Here is a 17,722-nt window from a genome sequence, read left to right as displayed (position 1 = left end):
GAGTCCTCCCTTGAATGGATTTGTGAGCTTCACTCCCTACTTGAGACTCCAGGACTGGTGGAGGTGCAGTCACCTGGATGGATTTCCAGAACTGTAATGGTGGACAGACTCAGGTTCTTCCACCACTCAGGGAAACTGCAGACATGAGCGAGAGGTCAGCCAAGCCTGGATTCGGGGGTGAGAGGATGTTATTTACTAACACAGCTCTTTCCAAGGAGTGAGTAAACAGACACATTTGGCTTGGGACTGAGGGCCTGGATGGATGTAGGAGAGAAAAGGACCCCCTACTAAACGCATTTTTCTCTAAATGCCCCTTGAATTGAGACACAGTTGCCCGGTCTCCTGCGGTCTATTCTCTGTGAGGAATGTCTTCCCCAGCTTTTCCGCTGAGCACTACCAATTGTTTAGGGATTAACCCTTTGCCATCTGAACTCTTGCTTTATCTCTCTCTATCTCTTTCCCTCCATCTGCTCCTCTTGCTTTGGCGCACCTTTCGTTAGCCTAGAAAACACACAGAATTTGACCATCTGCAGGTGTGTTTTGTGTGCACAGTGGAGTCACAATCTCTGTATGGGCACGAGTGCTTTAAGAAAACAGTCTCGCTTCTTCACAAACTCAAGTAGCTTTACTTGGAATCTGTCCATCAAGAAATTTGGTCTGCAGAGTCCAAAGCAAGCTTCCCTGGAGCCTTACTAACAAGCCGGCTGGCAAGGCAGCGCCTCCTACAGTGTCTGCCTTGAGCAGTGAGGTCTATGGCCCATTTGCCTCACGGGGGGAGGGGGCACCACACTGCTCAGATACAGGCTTTTTAGCATCCTTTGCCTCCTTCCTCCCACGCTTCAGGGCACACGCAGCACAGAACCAGCATACTTCATGAACTGCTTGCTGTTGTCCTCTGTCCCCGGTGTCAGTCGTAGTCACAGCTAGAGATTTGAAACATTCAGAGAATTCCCAGGAACTCTGAGGTAGAGGGTGGCAGGGAGACTTCTTTTCTGGGGGGGCTAGGCAAGAAGGCCCAGCTGTGTTTGTGCTAATAGTCTCCCCTTGCTTTCTGCCTTAATGGGAGCTCTCGGTTTTGACTTGAGGTTCCTGGGCCAGCTCTGAATGTAGCATGTGTGCCTGAGTGATGGATTTGATATTTACACACACCACGCTGATAAGTGCACATGTGTTTTTAATGTTTTGGCTTTCTACACCACAAACATGTCAATGTGGATATGCGTGCACACACAGACATGCTGTCGGGCTGGGACTTGAGTAGTGTTTTTTTTTTTCTTTTCCTTTCTTTCTTTTCTTTTTTTAAACTGTCTTCGCAAAGCTAACACCTTTGCAGGCAGTATTTCCCGCCACACCGAGCAGCATTTACTCAGTGCCTCCAGTGTTGTTGGAGGGCCACCGTCGCTTGTCTCACCTGGAAAAGTGCTGCATTAAAAAACCAGCAAACAGCCCCCACCACACACGTTCCGCTGGTCTTTGCAGGAGCGGAGCCCGGCCGGCTGGGGATTTAAAAGCAGATCTCCGTTGCTTCTGCCTTCCTGAGCCCGGGTTTGTCGGGAAACGACTTGTCTTTGTATTGCAGCTACAGAGAACAAAACCGAGGAGGTGACCTGCTTGTCTGGTGGGCTGCTGTTTGAAATGAGGAAAAAGTGTAAAAAAAAACAAAAACAAAAAAAACTTCATTATCTCATGGATTTGCAAGTACTGTTAAATTCCTTGCTTCTCTGCGATCCGATGCAAGTTAATTACAGCGTTAAACATTCTTTTTATCCACCCCACCGTTCTATTTCCTCTTCCTTTTATTTTCCTATTTTTCTCTCTCCCCCTCCTTCATCTTTTATTTATTTATTTTTTGATTGTTTTCTAAGGGGTGTTGACCTGTGTTGAGTTCTAGTAAACCGAACCCTGTTGCCAGTGAAGCGATTGGCTAATTGCGCCGGTGACTGACGTGCTAAATGAGTGCGGCTCGCTCAGCCCGGAGCTGATTGGCTGCGCGGGGGACTCAGAGGCTTTGCAACAGGAGCACCGGGCACTCACGTCCTGCAGCCTCGGGAGTAGGTGCCGCGCGCCCGGGAGCCCGGGCAGCACTCAGGCCGCGCGCGCTCCCCTCCCCGCGGCAGGCCGAGGACCGCCACCCGCCGAGGACCGGGCCGGAGCGCGCGGCCGCGGACCCGGGCCGGGGTGGGGACGGCGCCTTTTGTCCCCCGGGACTCCTGGAAGTTTGCAGCGGGACGCGCGCGGAGAGGCGGCCGAGGCAGCCCCGACGTCGCGGGCGCGAGAGCGAGGAGCCAGCATGGGCAGCGGGCGCGGCGCAGGGGGCCGGTGCGGGGCCGCCGGCGGGGTGCTGCTGGCGCTGGCCGCCGGGCTGCTGGCCGCGGGCTCGGCCAGCGAGTACGACTACGTGAGCTTCCAGTCGGACATCGGCTCGTACCAGAGCGGGCGCTTCTACACCAAGCCGCCGCAGTGCGTGGACATCCCGGCGGACCTGCGGCTGTGCCACAACGTGGGCTACAAGAAGATGGTGCTGCCCAACCTGCTGGAGCACGAGACCATGGCCGAGGTGAAGCAGCAGGCCAGCAGCTGGGTGCCCCTGCTCAACAAGAACTGCCACATCGGCACCCAGGTCTTCCTGTGCTCGCTGTTCGCGCCCGTGTGCCTGGACCGGCCCATCTACCCGTGCCGCTGGCTCTGCGAGGCCGTGCGCGACTCGTGCGAGCCGGTCATGCAGTTCTTCGGCTTCTACTGGCCCGAGATGCTCAAGTGTGACAAATTCCCCGAGGGGGACGTCTGCATCGCCATGACCCCGCCCAATGCCACTGAAGCCTCCAAACCCCAAGGTAAGGCCACCCTCTCCGACACCCGAGCCGCTGGGGACCCCGGGACCCGCCGGGTTGCAGCGGGGGCTGCGGGAAAGCCCCTACTACCCTGACCCTCGGCTGCCGCTCCCCCCTGGAGTTCGGACGTGCTCCCTAGAGATTGCCCTCAAGCTGTGCAGAATGAGTGTTCAAAGCTTTTAGTCCGTCCGAGGTGTTGCTTAGCACCTCTCCCCACCCAGGTGCACGGCCCCGGGGCTTGCGGGGCAGCGGCGGCTGCACCTCGACCCTGCACAAACTCGGTCCCGCCCCTACAGCGGCTCTTCCTGGGGTCCAGTCTCGCTTTTCCACACCTGAAACAAAGCCGTCAACTCTGAGTAAAAGGAGAGCCCGTTTCTCCCCTGGGAGGAAACAGAGTACCCATCCAAGTGTTCCGGAATGCTCCAGGAGGAAAAAACCAAAGCCCAAAGTGTAGAAAGCTCAGAAAGGCGGATGCAGTTGTATTTTCATAGGTTCCATGAGAATTGAAAACAAATTAACAAACAACTCTTAACTGGCCATGCAGCTAAGTAGCCCAAGCTGCGGCTCTGTCTGAGAAAGCAAGTTTAGAAACTGGGGATTTGCGTTTCTCTATCCCTTTCACCTTTCAGGTAACTGCTTAGGGAGGGTTGGGGGGTGGAAGTCTCTCTATTCTTATTCTTGCATACCCCCTGCTTCTCTCATTTACACAAATCCTCAAGTAATTAGAAAGATAAAAATGTAATTAGTTCATTGTTCATCTCTCCTTGGGGAGTGGGGTTCTGCAAATTGAAGACTTTCCTAACTGTATCAGGGAAACAGCCTCAGGTTCCTAGAAGAACTCCCTCCCACTTAAAGGGCAGTTCTTGAGTTGGGGGAAAGAAATCCCTAAGAGGTAAGAAAACAAAACAAGCAACCCCCCCCCCCAAAAAAAAAAAACAACAAAAAAAAAACAACCCAGCATAGTGCCTTGACTTTTATAGGAGTGAATTCAACCTTGAATTCTTTGAAAGCAGAGTTGAGATTCAAAGATGTAGAGATAGTCTGAGAAGGGGAGCCATATCCAGGTACAGTTAGCACGGGGGCAGGCACGTCTGGAAGGCTTTTTGAGATGGAGGCTTTGGGTGCTGACTGGCTGCTTGCTGAATTCACCCATCTTAATGTGATGCTAAAAAGAGATGTCCATTGAAGGGCATGTTCCCCCAGAGCGAGGGTGGGGTAGGTATGGGAAAAGTTGCGCCCTGAACTTTGAGTGCACTTGTTTATTCTAGGGAGGGAAAAGGTCAGTCTAATGTCATTGACATTGGGTGGAATGTGTCCCAGCAGTGTGGGCAAGGCAGCAGCAGCCTGCCTGCAGCGGCAAAGCCTGTGCACCTCTGCTGTCCGCTTCCTGGGTGTCTGCACAGGGTTAACCTTTGGGAAGCACAGCCCATTGAGAGCCAGAGCTGAGCGATTACCTAGAGCAAACAAAGCACTTTGTGTTCTTCCGTGTGGAGCCATCCCCTGCAGCCCACAGGATTTTCCTTCTCCCCTTCCTCCACCACCGCTGCGGGATTAGCCCAGTCCAACCCAGCCCAGCCTTCTCCCGAGAGGCCGCGGCCAGCTCTGGTTGGGCTGGGTCCATTTGTCTTTCCGGGACAGTTAGTTGATGGATATGGAGACCTTTGGGGAAACACCTTCTGAAGGGAAGATGAGGGGACTGGGTGCAGTGACTACTTTTGAAGGGGAAAGAACCCTCCCTGCTGAACCCCAAAGGGCAAGGGTGTCTTCTTGAGCCTTGTACTCCTTGGCTGCTGTGCCACTGGTCCGCTACCTCCTGTCTGGGCCTTTGTAACCTCCTCCTCTCTCCGTCACCCCAGGAGTGCCCAGGTGGTCACCCTCCCGAGACCAGCTGTTGAACAGAGAAGAGAAAAGCTGGGGCAGGACCAGTCAGGAGGGGGACTGGGGAACTGGTTCTCCCTCAGCATTTTTGGTGAGAGGCACTGCCTTGAAAAGGCATCCGTTCCTCCCCAGGACTGCAGTCACTCAGTGGGAAAGAGACCCACATGACTTCCTCTGGGTCTGAGTGGCCACTGACTGTCGGCTGAGTGTGGAGGTGGGAGGGCTGTGTGTGTGTGTGTGTGTGTGTGTGTGTGTGTGTGTGTGTGTTGGGGCAGGTTGAGATGGACTGCAACACCGGTCCTTAAAACCTTATGGCTGGGGCCCACCCCAATAAGAACTGGTACTTTTGTATGACAATAAGCACACGTGATACTTTTATTCTTTATTTCACTCTTTAAAATTAAAATGAGTTTTCAAAGCAGCATCAGATCTCTGCATGATTTGGCTGGTTTCTGTTTACATAGGCATGCACAGTTTTGGGGTATTGGGCTGCCCTTTGTGGCCGTGTGGTATTAAAGATAAACTCAATAATGAGAAATGAGGCAAAAGACACTTTCCCCCACAAAAGGCCATTGCCCAAGCTGCATCAAGCGTCTGTTACGGGAGAAGCAGTGATTCTTTTTCCAGGAAAAGTATTTCTACCACTTCACTTACATTAGACCTGTGCCCCCTGGTAAGTCATTGTTCTCTCTCCTTGCCAGGTTTGAGTGATTGAAGTTGTATGAACAAGCATGTACTTCTAGTTTAGTTTTGTTGTTGTTTAGGCATGTTGTATGTTAAATCAGCCTGGCCGTCACAGATTGCAGAGGGCACAGTGCCCTTATCATGCCCAAGAGCCTTCCACAGAGTTCCTTCTTCATGTATCCAGGAGCTGACCAGGGAAGACCTGCTGTGTGGGGGTGGGGTGGGGGTGGGGGGACTAAACGAGTCAAGAATGTGCTGTGTGCATGTGTGCGCGTTGGTTTTTAAACATTCACTTAATCCTGATTCCAGTGTTAGACTTTCTCTTCTACTCTCCTTTAGATTTTTAAAAATTTATTCATTTTTAGAGAGAGGAGAAAGAGAGAGAGAGAGAGAGAGAGAGAGAGAGAGAGAGAGAAGGGGGGAGGAGCAGGAAGCATCAACTCCCATATGTGCTTGACCAGGCAAGCCTGAGGTTTTGAACCAGCAACCTCAGTGTTTCAGGTAGACGCTTTATCCGCTGCTCCACCACAGGTCGAGCTACTCTCCGTTAAATATTTATAAAACACAAAACATTTTAGTTTTTGGTTCCTTGCTTTAAAGATTATTTTAAATACACTGTAAAACAGAGCTAGCTTTAGTTCCACCTCTCAGAGAGATGACTGGGTGGATTTGTCCTGCTGAGGCAGCCTTTGGGCCCAAGGACCATCAGAGGGGGCACAAGATTAACATAGCATCACACATTCCTCCCTCCTCTGGGTCGGCCGCTGCTGTTCCGGTTGGCTGTGAGGAAAGCAGCCCAGAGCTCACCTCCAGGAGCCCCTGCTGCCCTGAGAGGCACTGAAGGCCAAGGGTAACTGCTGGCACTAAGGGAAGGGCCTCTGTGGGGAACAGGGCCCTTGCTGGCCGCCAGTAGGATCAGGGACAGAGCGTGTAGATGAGATGATGTGAGTGTGCGGAGCAGATGGGAGACCTGGCGTTTATATTCGGATAGCCCTGGCCCTGCTACTTGTTGGGTCAAGGTTCTATATTCATAGAACCTTGCAATGTGATAGCTTCCACTTAAAAAAAACAACAACAACCTAAGCAAGGAAAACCCCAAAGCACGGTTGACTCTCCCACTGTAACTAACACAGCCCTTCCCATTATTGTGAGACCCCTTTCCCTGTTTTTCTCCCCATGGAAGCAAGAACCATGTGTAAAACTCCAGGTAAGTTTTTCCCTTTGTTAGAAATACTACCAATCTCAAATTTGCTTTTGGGTAAAAAGCAAATTTCTAACATCTGGGCCAAAAGATAGTCACTCAGTCTTTTGCTTGGAGTATGTATGGCTGTGGTTCTTGCTGCACTGAGAATCTGGGCGATGTTTGGTCCTGGGTATAGAGTCAAGATGGGAGAGGAATCTGTCTTCAAAGTCTAAGGTATGTGGTCTCTGCTGGGCCATGTAGAGACCTTACTTGGAAGTGAGAGTTGGTAGCCAGCCCTGTACCAGCTGTGTCCTGGGAGCAGCATTGGCTTTGGAGGGCTGGGCAAGCTCCCGGCGTATTCTCCATCTTGGGAGGCTTTGCCTGTCTCACTGAGCCACAAGGGATCTCACCGAGGAGGAGATGCTGTCCCCGAAGCTATGGAGAGGGAAGGGAAGGAGGAAGACCCCAGGAGCCTTGTATTTGCTCAGAGGCTGCTCACTACACCATCCTTTCTTTCTTTTTCTTTTTCTTTTTTTTTTTTTTTTTTTTTCTTTTCTTTTTTCATTTTTCTGAAGCTTGGAAACAGGGAGAGACAGTCAGACAGACTCCCGCATGCGCCCGACCGGGATCCACCCGGCACGCCCACCAGGGGCGACGCTCTGCCCACCAGGGGGCGATGCTCTGCCCATCCTGGGCGTCGCCATGTTGCGACCAGAGCCACTCTAGCGCCTGAGGCAGAGGCCACAGAGCCATCCCCAGCGCCCGGGCCATCTTTGCTCCAATGGAGCCTTGGCTGCGGGAGGGGAAGAGAGAGACAGAGAGGAAAGCGCGGCAGAGGGGTGGAGAAGCAAATGGGCGCTTCTCCTGTGTGCCCTGGCCGGGAATCGAACCCGGGTCCTCCGCACGCTAGGCCGACGCTCTACCGCTGAGCCAACCGGCCAGGGCTCTTTCTTTTTCTTTTTCCATCTTACTAAATGTTTTTGAAGATTTTATTTATTGATTTCAGAGAGAGGAGAGAGAGAGAGAGAGAAAGGTGGGGGTGGGGGCAGGAGGAGTGGGAGGTATCAGCTCTGCAGCTGCTTCTTGTAAGAGGAAGCCCAGGGTTTTGAATTAGTGACCTCAGCGTTCCAGGCCGATGCTTTATATCTACTGTGCCACCACAGGTCAGGCAACATCTTTTCTTGAGGTGACTTTCCTGTAGCTCTGGCCTGGCTTGGCCTCCTCCATTGCTGTGCCTAGGATGGAGTGGCCTTAGAAGATGCTAATGTCTTCCTAGATCACAGATGGAACTCCAGGTTGTTTGAGAGATGGTGACAGTGATGGTGATGATGGTGGAGGTAGAGGTGGAGGTGGCGGTGGCGGTGGGATGATGACGATGATGATGGTGGTGCTGGTGATAAGACACTGCATCCTTCTGGTGATGCTACTGTACCACTTTCTCCCTGTCCTGCCACAGAGACACTATCTCCCCGGGATCCGTCCAGCATCAGTAGCATTTTGGCTTGGAGGAGACCTCTGGGCCTGGCCTCAGATGCCTCTTGCCCTTGGGGCTTAGCTTACTAGTGGCCCTCACTGCCATTTGGCAGCTCTTGCTAGCAGTAGCCGTTTGGAGAGGGGTGTTCAGGAACTGGGCTTAGACTTTGTGAGTCTGGCTGAGTTTTTTTTTTTTTTTCCTTGACTCCCAGAGAGCCAGATTGATCTGCTGTCTCGATAGGAGTTTGGCAATGGGAAGGGGCACCAATCAAAGGAGGGATATTTAAAGGAGAGGGGAAAGAACAGGAAACAAACAACTGGAATAGATGTGTTTGGTTTATAAGTCCACTTTTGCCAGTGACCCACTGTACCTCATCAAGCCATGATTCATAAGACTTGCCCCCACCCAGCCCTAGATATTGTTGCTCTAAATCAGGGGTCCCCAAACTACGGCCCACGGGCCACATGCGGCCCCCCTGAGGCCATTTATCTGTCCCCCGCCGCACTTCCAGAAGGGGCACCTCTTTCATTGGTGGTCAGTGAGAGGGGCACAGGATGCGGATGCTGTATGTGTACTGTATGTACCACAAAGCGCGGCAGTAGCCGTTTGGAGAGAGGTGTTCAGGAACTGGGCTTACGTACAGTACTACTTCCGGTGATGCTGTACGCATGTGTCACAGCTCCAGAAGCACGTCATATCACTTGTTATGGCTAGCAGTGACAAATATGAAACCGGCCATTGACCATCTCATTAGCCAAAAGCAGGCCCATAGTTCCCATTGAAATACTGGTCAGTTTGTTGATTTAAATTTACTTGTTCTTTATTTTAAATACTGTATTTGTTCCCGTTTTGTTTTTTTACTTTAAAATAAGATATGTGCAGTGTGCATAGGGATTTGTTCTTAGTTTTTTTTTTTATAGTCCGGCCCTCCAACGATCTGAGGGACAGTGAACTGGCCCCCTGTGTAAAAAGTTTGGGGACCCCTGCTCTAAATACTTGTGCTATATTCAACAGCTCTAGTCCCCAAACTTTGAAGAAACCATGTGTCTATTTATAGCTTTAAGTTCTGGGCTTTAAGGACTTTTTGTTTCTTGGGGTGCCCTTCAGAAATTCTGGAAGACCTTTAAATACTTTCATGCTGGTAGCAGGTTGATCTCTTCCCCAGGGACGTCTCCTCTCTGCAGCCTCAACTAAGCCCATAACTCACAGCTCCTTTTTCTCCTTTCCCTCCCTAGGCACCACTGTGTGTCCTCCGTGTGACAACGAGTTGAAATCGGAAGCCATAATTGAACATCTCTGTGCGAGCGAGTTTGGTAAGAAAGCATCCCTAGGCGCCTTGGGGAGGTTCGGCACTCCCCGGTTCCCCCTGGTCTGTGTCCCTGCTGAACAGAGCCTGTCGATGCATCTTTTGGGGGCTTTATATCCTCTACCTCTACCTTCCCGAATGGCTGCTTTTCTTAGGCAGATGGAAAACAAGACTGGATGGGGGACTGGCCGATTTTTATTAAACTTTGCTTTGGTCTTTCTTTCTGTGTGGGAGATCACTGGACAGCTTTGTGAAGACCTCCTCTAAGAGTGAGGCTGGTAGTCCTGGGGACAGGTGGACAGGAGCGAGGGGAAAGCACCACTCCTCGGACGTGACCAGGATTACAGCAGGCGGCTTGGGCCGGCCTTCTCTGCACTGGCTCTTTCTCTGTCCACCCCTAGGTGTCAGCACCACTCTGCCCAGGATCTGAAGTGGCTGACAGTGGGGTTGCCGTCTCGGGGAGGTGAGAGCCCAAAGACATTCAGACGAGGGACCCCTACCAGGTCCTTCCTGGCAAAGAAAATAGACATCCACACAGTATTGGAATTTTTCTCCCCTTTTCCCAAATCGCTCTGGTTAAAAGGGAGTTTCTAATCAACACAGGAGAAAGGCTGGATGTAGCCTGGGCAGCCAATGTCAGGTGGCCTTTCAGGGATGGTCCCTTGTTGTCTGCCCCATGGAAGACCCATGCCCCAGACAGCCCGAGAGTTTCTCCTCTGGGGAAAGTAAATGGTAACTGCTTTGAAGGGTCATGCCTGCCTCTGTTTATATGGATGCTGAGAATGGGTTGGCCAGGCCTGCTCAGGGAATGTATCCCTGAGGCTGGATTTTGTACAAAATTCTTACCAGGAAAAGCAGAATGGTAGTTCATGCGAGTCTTTATGTTCATTTAGAGCTACCTACTCTGTGTTTTCATTCACCAAACTTCATAAAGTACACAGCAGGGCCGTGTGCTGGCAGAGTGCCACGTCTGAATGAGCCGCACACATATGTGCGTGCGCACACGAGTTGAAGGAGGTTGTACACATGACAGGTTTGCTCTCGGGGTATTTGCCACCGTGACTGAAGACAAGCTGGAGAGTTCGGACCCTTTGCCACCGACAGCTTCTTGAGAACGGATGCGTTTGGTGGGCTCTGTGTCCGCTCTGGGAACCTCTGCCTGCCTCCTTCGTTCACAGGGGAGCCCAGCAGGACCTCCGAGGGGATCCGGTCTGCTCTGCATCTTGCTGCTTGTGTTTGTCACGTACTTTTCCTTGTTGTCATTTTAAACGAACTCAAATAAAATTGTTGTGGAGGGCTCTGGTTACCCTGACCGTGGTGGCCTTTGCTTCTCAGGCTGAGCCTGGCGGGCCTCCCGCCGTAAAGCCTGGGGCGCACAGCCCGCACCGCCTCAGCAACAAGCTGTCTTCCCAAAGATGCCTTTGGATGTGAAGGAAAAGGACATAAATTCTCAGATATTCTGATGAGAAGCTTTCTTTGCTGCGGGGCTGGGGCAGGAGAATCTGCTCAGGTATGGTTGTGTTTCCAAAGGATCCTTGGGAAGAATAACTAAGGATAATCTTGTTGATTTCATTGATCCTCTTCAGACATTGTAAATCACCATACTTTTAGAAATGCCGCCCCCCCCCCCCGACCTATTAAACTCTGAAAAGTAATATATTAGCCGATGTGTATGCTCATGTGCCTTCTCTCAGGCTCAGCTCCTGAGGGCAGTGTACTGGAAAACTCTGGAATTGAGTGTGTGGAGGTGCCTGGCAGGTGATGAATTCCTATCATGGAGCTCAAACCCAGTGCATCTGTCTAGTTATTCATTGACTTGTGTATCTATTCATTCAATGTTTCTTGAGTGCAAAGGACTGTGCTAGACATCATATCCAAAAATACTTAACCTAGAGTAAATTAAAATTTAATTAAAAAAAAAAAAAAGTAAAATCCTGACCAAACACTAATCCTTGATTTCCCAGAAACTGGATTCATTTTATAACTTGCCGGCTGGAGAGAGGCTGGTGGGAACTCAAGGCCAAAGTTAACGCCAAGGAGCTGTAAGAGGAGAACCCATGGTTATTATTCCGATTGTTGTCTGGAACATGCCAACCTGAACTTGACCTCAGGCCTCCTCTAATCTCCCCCTGCTGCCCACCGGCATTCTGGGAGCGGGAGCCTATGGTCACTGGTTAAACTGGAGACACTCCCTAGACCTGAGCCGAAGAGGCAAGCCTTGGGAAAGAATTTGAATGGGGAAGGTCGACCTTATGATGTAGGGTCACCGTCTAGGTGCTCAGGTCACTCACCTGGGGATGGATGTCTTTTCCTCACTACAGTAGGTGCCTACTGAGTTAGCAAGCGTCTGCTCATGGCTTACAGGAGGGAGGGCCATCTCTTATTTTAGTTACCATCCAGGTCTTGGTGAATCTGAGTGACCAGCTGTTTGGGACTAGGTTCTTTTAGGTCTGAGATTATTTTCTTTTTGGGTTCATAGAACTTTTGACTTCTTCCTGGACCCTACAGGATGCTATTAGGTTCACTTATTTCATAAATAAGGAATCTGACTTTTCCAACTGGAGTTCTTTTACTCTCTGTCTTGCTGCCTTTCCCATAAGAGAAGACAACCAGCCATTGAACTTTGCTGTGAAAGCATTTATCAATCCAGCACAGGTATGGTGTTCGATGCTTCTTTAATCTAAATGCAGGAGAAAGTTCGTGGGTTTTTTTGTTTGTCATATTCTTCTAAGACAATAAATGGGGGTCCCCCCTCTCTGCAGGGGCTGAGCTTAGCTCTGTCCTCAGCACCCTGGAGAAGGTGGCTTTGTTGAGGTACTTATGTACCATCTTCGTACATTTCAAGTAAATGAAGCAGTCAGCTACAGCATTAGGATTCAGTCAGGAAACAGAAATTCGGCATGTAAGCTGACACAACAGAAAAGAAAAATAACATCTTACTCCCTCCTTCAGGGATCGAACTTCGCCTTAAGCGGCCCTGACATCCCCTTTGGGAAGACATCAGGTTGTTGGAGGGCTCACTGAGCTCCGGGAGCAAGGGGTGCGTTCATTCTGAGCTAGCACGCACACCTGCCCTGCTGTCAGCTCATCCTCGGACCCCTGCACACCCAGTCTATGGCCTCCTCTGTGGGCAGTGCCTCTCTAACTCCGCCGGGTCTGCCTGGCCACTGTCTCCCCACCCCTGCACGGCACCCCGCCAGTTCAGAACGCATTTTCCCCCAGCAGGGAAAAGCATCAGCAGAAACACCTGTGTGCTGATGCTCAGGAATGCAACTGAATCAGCCTGGATCAAGCACCAGATGTGGAAAAGCCAAAAGTTAGATGGTGCAAAGTCTCTGAATTGGACATGGTGGCCAGCCTGCTGGCTGTGCTTAACTTAGGACATACTGATCTGCTTTGTGTCCTCTCTGCGTTTTGAATGACACCAGGGTGCCGCTCTCTTCTCTTAAACAGACCAAGGTATTGCAAGCCGCCGTACTAACAATCCTGCTGTTAACAACTCAGTACCCGTACCTGTCTTCAGGTGAACTTATCCTCGGGATGTGAGGATCTGATTCCTAATGGCTGTGAGGTTAGGACTCCACCTCTGGCCACTATCTGTAGCTTCTCCAGTATCTGCAAACACCCTTAAACTCTTTTGGTAAAAATGTGCATGACCAGGTATATTTCTGCTAAGGTAGTTTAGAACTTTCTCTTGTACTGGCTTCTCCTGTTTTTTGAGCTTGAGGGTTCAGTTGATGTTTTTAGCCCAATATTTGCTCACTGTGGAAAAAGATTTCTTTGCCCCCAGAAATTTTCCTTGCCTTCTGGAAGGATTTCCACCCCCCTCCCCATTTATATGTTTCCTCATAAAGAGTAAAACCGTACTTTGTAATACTAAAATGAGTCATATGGGAAAGAAAAAAAAATCAGCGCTCACAGGTAGTGTTTGGGAAGATTTTCTAGAAGAAATGTTTTTGGAGGTTCCTGCACCTTTGCTAATTTGTTCTCACTCCACTTTCAAGGTGTCTTGGCTGTGCTGCTGTTTGGAGGCACAGTGTTTTCCTCTGAAGGACAGTTTGATCTGTTGCAAAGAGTAGGTTCAGCCTTTCCAAACCAAGCCCTGAGCTTCCTCCCACAGAAGAAGAAATGCTGCCAGCACAGTAATTGCAACATCTGTAAGCTGCTTGAGAGCAGGGTCTGTATCTTGAACCCTATTTTACCTAATGTAAGATGCCCATTAATTGTGAGATGCACTGTTTGTTTTGTACCACTGACAGAAAGAACATACTTAGTGTTTGAATGTAGCAATGATCTGTGAACAAAACAAGGTCGGCTTGTGTTGAAACAGCCTCTGGCACAGTGTCTTGGACATGGAGACACACATAAAAGAAATGTTTGTCAGATGAGAATATGAATGACAGGAGATGGCAGGGATTTGGATATTGAACTTCCTTTTTATATATATATATGTATAAAAGGAGAAGGCTCCTTGCCAAGTGAATATGTGCCACTTGTTGATTACGTTCAAGGAATAATTACATGCCCTGTTTTGGGTGACTGAGCGCACGTGTAAAAGAAAAAAAAGCCCTAACATTCAGAAACCTAGTTCAGTCGAAGTAAAACTAAATAGACAGGGGAGAAGGAACTGTCACCGCAGGGTAACAGTTGTCACTGGCGAGCTCTAAAATCCACATTCCACCCGCAGCTCTGTAAGTGCTCGGAAGGAGTTACGGCATCTCCTGGGAGGGAGAACGTGGGGCTGGGCACTGGAAGTGTAACTGCCAGCTCACAACCTGAGTGCCAGTCTGTTCTTCCTGTGCATGGGGCCAGGTTGGACAGGGCGCCCACTGTAGCTGAACCAGGAGCCATCAAGCCTTCCAGGTGGCCGGGCGAGTTGTAATGTCATTCCTGGCTCACCCGCAGTGTCACATAGGAAAGTTCCTGACTAGACCCCAAAGCTGGGGTTCTGGCTAGAGGAGTCAGATCTTGGGCAGCTTGTATGGAGGTCGTATCAGCAGCCCTTTATATTCCGAAGTCAGAAGGAGCTGCGGGGAAGCCGGGGAAAGCCGTATTCCCTGCTCTGGCGAGCGGGGTACGTTTTGCCTCTTCTCTAATTCCTTCCTGGCTCTACGTGTGGCAGGAAGACACTTAGAGAAAGCGAAGTTCAACAAGAAGCTCTTATCTTTAGTAGCGTCTTTGAATGTTTGAAAGTGTATCTAAGTATGGAAAGTACACAGAAACCTGAGCCAGGGATAGGGCACGGGTTCTCTGGGACTGAGTTCAGTCCTCCCCTGATCTCTATATGAATACAACACTGGACAAATCTCTTGACCTCGCCAGCCCTCAGTTTCCCTCTACGAAACAACGACTGGTAGCCAGGTACAGGTGCCAGTGACGAGCAGATGAGATGGTGTGTGAGGAGCCTGCCCTGGGCCCTGCAGATGGGCCAGACTCGCTAAACATTCGTTCTGGTGCTCTGCAGGGACGGCAGTAACCCAGCGACCTGTCGGGGCAGACGAGGCCTCTCCTTCATGACTCACCGGAGAAGTGAGAGGTGCATCTCTGCTCTGCGCTTACTTATTGAAATCTTTCTAGAACCGAATTCTGTTCTGAGCCCTTTGCCCTGCTTGCATCAGCTGGAATGGCCGCTTTTCTTTGTCTCAAGACAGATCTGGGTACGGGCATGGCGGCTCAGGCTTGGCAGACACGTGACTTCTCTCTCTTCGTGGGTAAGTCCGGTTCTGACTAGGTTGCTTTTTGGGGCCATCAGTTGCCAAACAGTGCGGTTTGGGAGTCCTTTGTTGTCCCCTGTAATTCTCTGTGCGAGTCGCCCCGCCCCCCCCACCTAGCCTTCATCTTTTAAAAAAACTTTATTGTGGTAAAATATACATAATCTAAAATTTACCATTTTAACCATTTTTAAGTATATGGGTTGGTGGCATTAAGTACATTCACATTGTTGTCAACCATCACCACCGTCCAAACTTGGGGTATTTTCTATCATTCCACATTGAAACTCTGTATCCAAACACTCCCTGCCGGTGCTCCCCTGCCTTCCCCCTCAGGAACCCCCACTCCACTTCCTGTCTCTAGGACTTCGTTCTAGGTACCGCATGGTAAGTGGAATCCTACAGCATCGGTCCTTTTGTGTCTGGCTTATTTCACTCAACAAAACATCCTCTTTATCATTTGATGTATATATAAACTATCATGGAGAAGGGGAGCAAGGAGGATCTGCCCTCAAGTTCACCCCTGTTCTCCGGAGCTTTGCCGGGAGTGGTTGGAGAAAGAGAGGTAAAGGCTGAGATTGGGCCGGGTGCCTGTGCACAGCCCACACAAGTGGCCCGGTTCTCTGAGCGTTGTCCTGCTCTCCTGTACCCCTTAGTCATTCTGGAGACAGACTGCGCATGGTCGGACCTCGGATCAGCCAGGTCAGGTTCTCATCCTAGGGACTGGGGGAAGTAGGCTCAGCTGGAGGAGTGAGTCCCTGGATGGCCCAAGGCCGGTCTGCCTGGCATCCCATCCCGCTTTGGTTCCCGACAGCGCTTACCTGGGTAGCCAGTCCAGATTCCATCCCCTTCCTCCTTCGTGTTCCCTCATGCCCGCCACGCTCCCGTCCTGCCAGGAATGGTTAGGGGAGGCTTTCTCAAAAGGGGGCGTAGGCGGCTCCTTCACTACCGCCAGAGTTTGTGGGCTGTAAATGGACTGATATCTGTGCCTGACCCGTAGAAAGAACTCAGCCATTGTTGATTCCTTTCTTCGTGGAGAGAAGCAGGCAGTGTAGTAGAGTAGAGAGAACGTAAGCTTCGGGCCAGAGAGGCTTGGATTAAATCCCACCCTGATAAACTGAACAACCATGAGGAAGTCTCTAAACTTCCCTGAGTCTCTCTCCTCACTTGCAAAATGTGGATGGCGATTCCTGCATTACTGTGGGGAGAACTGAATTAGTCAAGTATGTACAGATTCTAGAATATAGTGGATGTTCCATCCATAATAATTATCTCTTATTCAAAAGGACTGTCTCAGGAGGGAAATTAGCCTAGGTAGGAGGATCCTAGCACTAATGAAATTGTGTGGTTTGGCAAAAAAGTTTTAGGAAATGGAATGGAATGTCCTGATTAATTCTCTGGTTAACAGAGAATTAAGTGGAAGAAGCCTTTTTCTTTTCATTTTTTTTAGTAAGAGGAGGGGAGGCAGAGAGAAAGACTCCCACATGTGCTCTGACTGGGATCCACTTGGCAATCCCACTAGGGGGTGATGCTCTGCCCTTCTTGGGCCGTTGCTCCGTTGCAACCGGAGCCACTTTTAGTGCCTGAGGCAGAGGCCCTGGAGCCATCCTCAGTGCCGGAGGACAACTCTAAATCCAGTCGAAACATGGCTGTGGGAGGGGAAGAGAGAGAGAGAGAGAGAGAGAGAGAGAGAGAGAGAGAGAGAAAGGAGGAGGGGTGGAGAAGCAGATGGCCGCTTCTCTGGTGTGCCCTGACATGGAATCGAACCCTGGACTTCCACATGCCAGGCCAATGCTCTACCATGGAGTCCACTGCCCAGGGTGAAGAAGCCTTTGTAAAAGCCCATTTGGCAAAACTTTAAAAAGCTTTATGCAATTTCAAGGTGCTATAGCTAAGAAACCAAGCCAAACCAAACCCAGCAAACCAAAGCAGACAAAACAAAACAAAAAAAACCCCTAGATACTAGCAGTTTTAATTAGATCAGTGGTCCCCAACTTTTTTGGGGCTACGGATCGGTTTAATGTCAGAAAATATTTTCACGGACCGGCCTTTAGGGAGGAACGGATAAATGTATCACGTGACCGAGACAAGCGTCAAGAGTGAGTCTTAGACGGATGTAACAGAGGGAATCTGGTCATTTTTAAAAAATAAAACATCGTTCAGACTTAAATATAAATAAAACAGAATTAATCTAAGTTATTTATTCTTTCTCTGCAGACTGGTACCAAATGGCCCATGGACCGGTACCGGTCCACGGCCCGGGAGTTGGGGACCACTGAGTTAGATGACACCCTTAGGTCATTGTAAAGCTGGATGTCATTAGATAATTAGGACTGCAGGACACAGGGAGCTTAGGTTGAGCCTACCAATGACAGGACAGGCCCACTGACATTTTTTCTTATGTTTTTTGGTGTTTTTTTTGAAATCTTATTTCTAATTTGAGCTTTTTCTACTCATAATTTATTAGGGTCTGTGTAAGAGGCGTTTTAGGTCTTGCGTGCTGGGCTTTCCCTCGCCTTTCCCTTTTTCGCAAGCAGTGTCTCCGGGGGTGTTTTTAATTTCTTTTCCAGCAATTGCCTTGTGATGTTTGCTATGTACTCCTTTCTTTTTTCTTTTTTTAAAAATACTATTTATAAAGTTAAATTTAGTGGGATG

The 17,722-nt window shown here is 50.0% G+C and overlaps 1 protein-coding gene across 1 annotated transcript in view; it reads left to right on the top strand.

The window, feature by feature from the left end:
* Positions 1 to 2,010: 2,010 nt before the first annotated feature.
* The window catches only part of SFRP1 (secreted frizzled related protein 1), a 41,874-nt gene continuing 26,162 nt past the window's right edge, over positions 2,011 to 17,722 (top strand). Inside the window, exons 1-2 of the mRNA XM_066380394.1 lie at positions 2,011 to 2,834; positions 9,286 to 9,363. Of these exons, the coding sequence (XP_066236491.1) occupies positions 2,291 to 2,834; positions 9,286 to 9,363 (622 nt within the window). The 5' untranslated portion in view covers positions 2,011 to 2,290. The remainder of the gene's footprint in view (positions 2,835 to 9,285; positions 9,364 to 17,722) is intronic.

The sequence above is a fragment of the Saccopteryx leptura genome, chromosome 4 (genome assembly GCF_036850995.1).
Source record: "Saccopteryx leptura isolate mSacLep1 chromosome 4, mSacLep1_pri_phased_curated, whole genome shotgun sequence".
NCBI lineage: Eukaryota > Metazoa > Chordata > Mammalia > Chiroptera > Emballonuridae > Saccopteryx > Saccopteryx leptura.
This window is presented reverse-complemented; position numbering and strand designations above follow the sequence as displayed.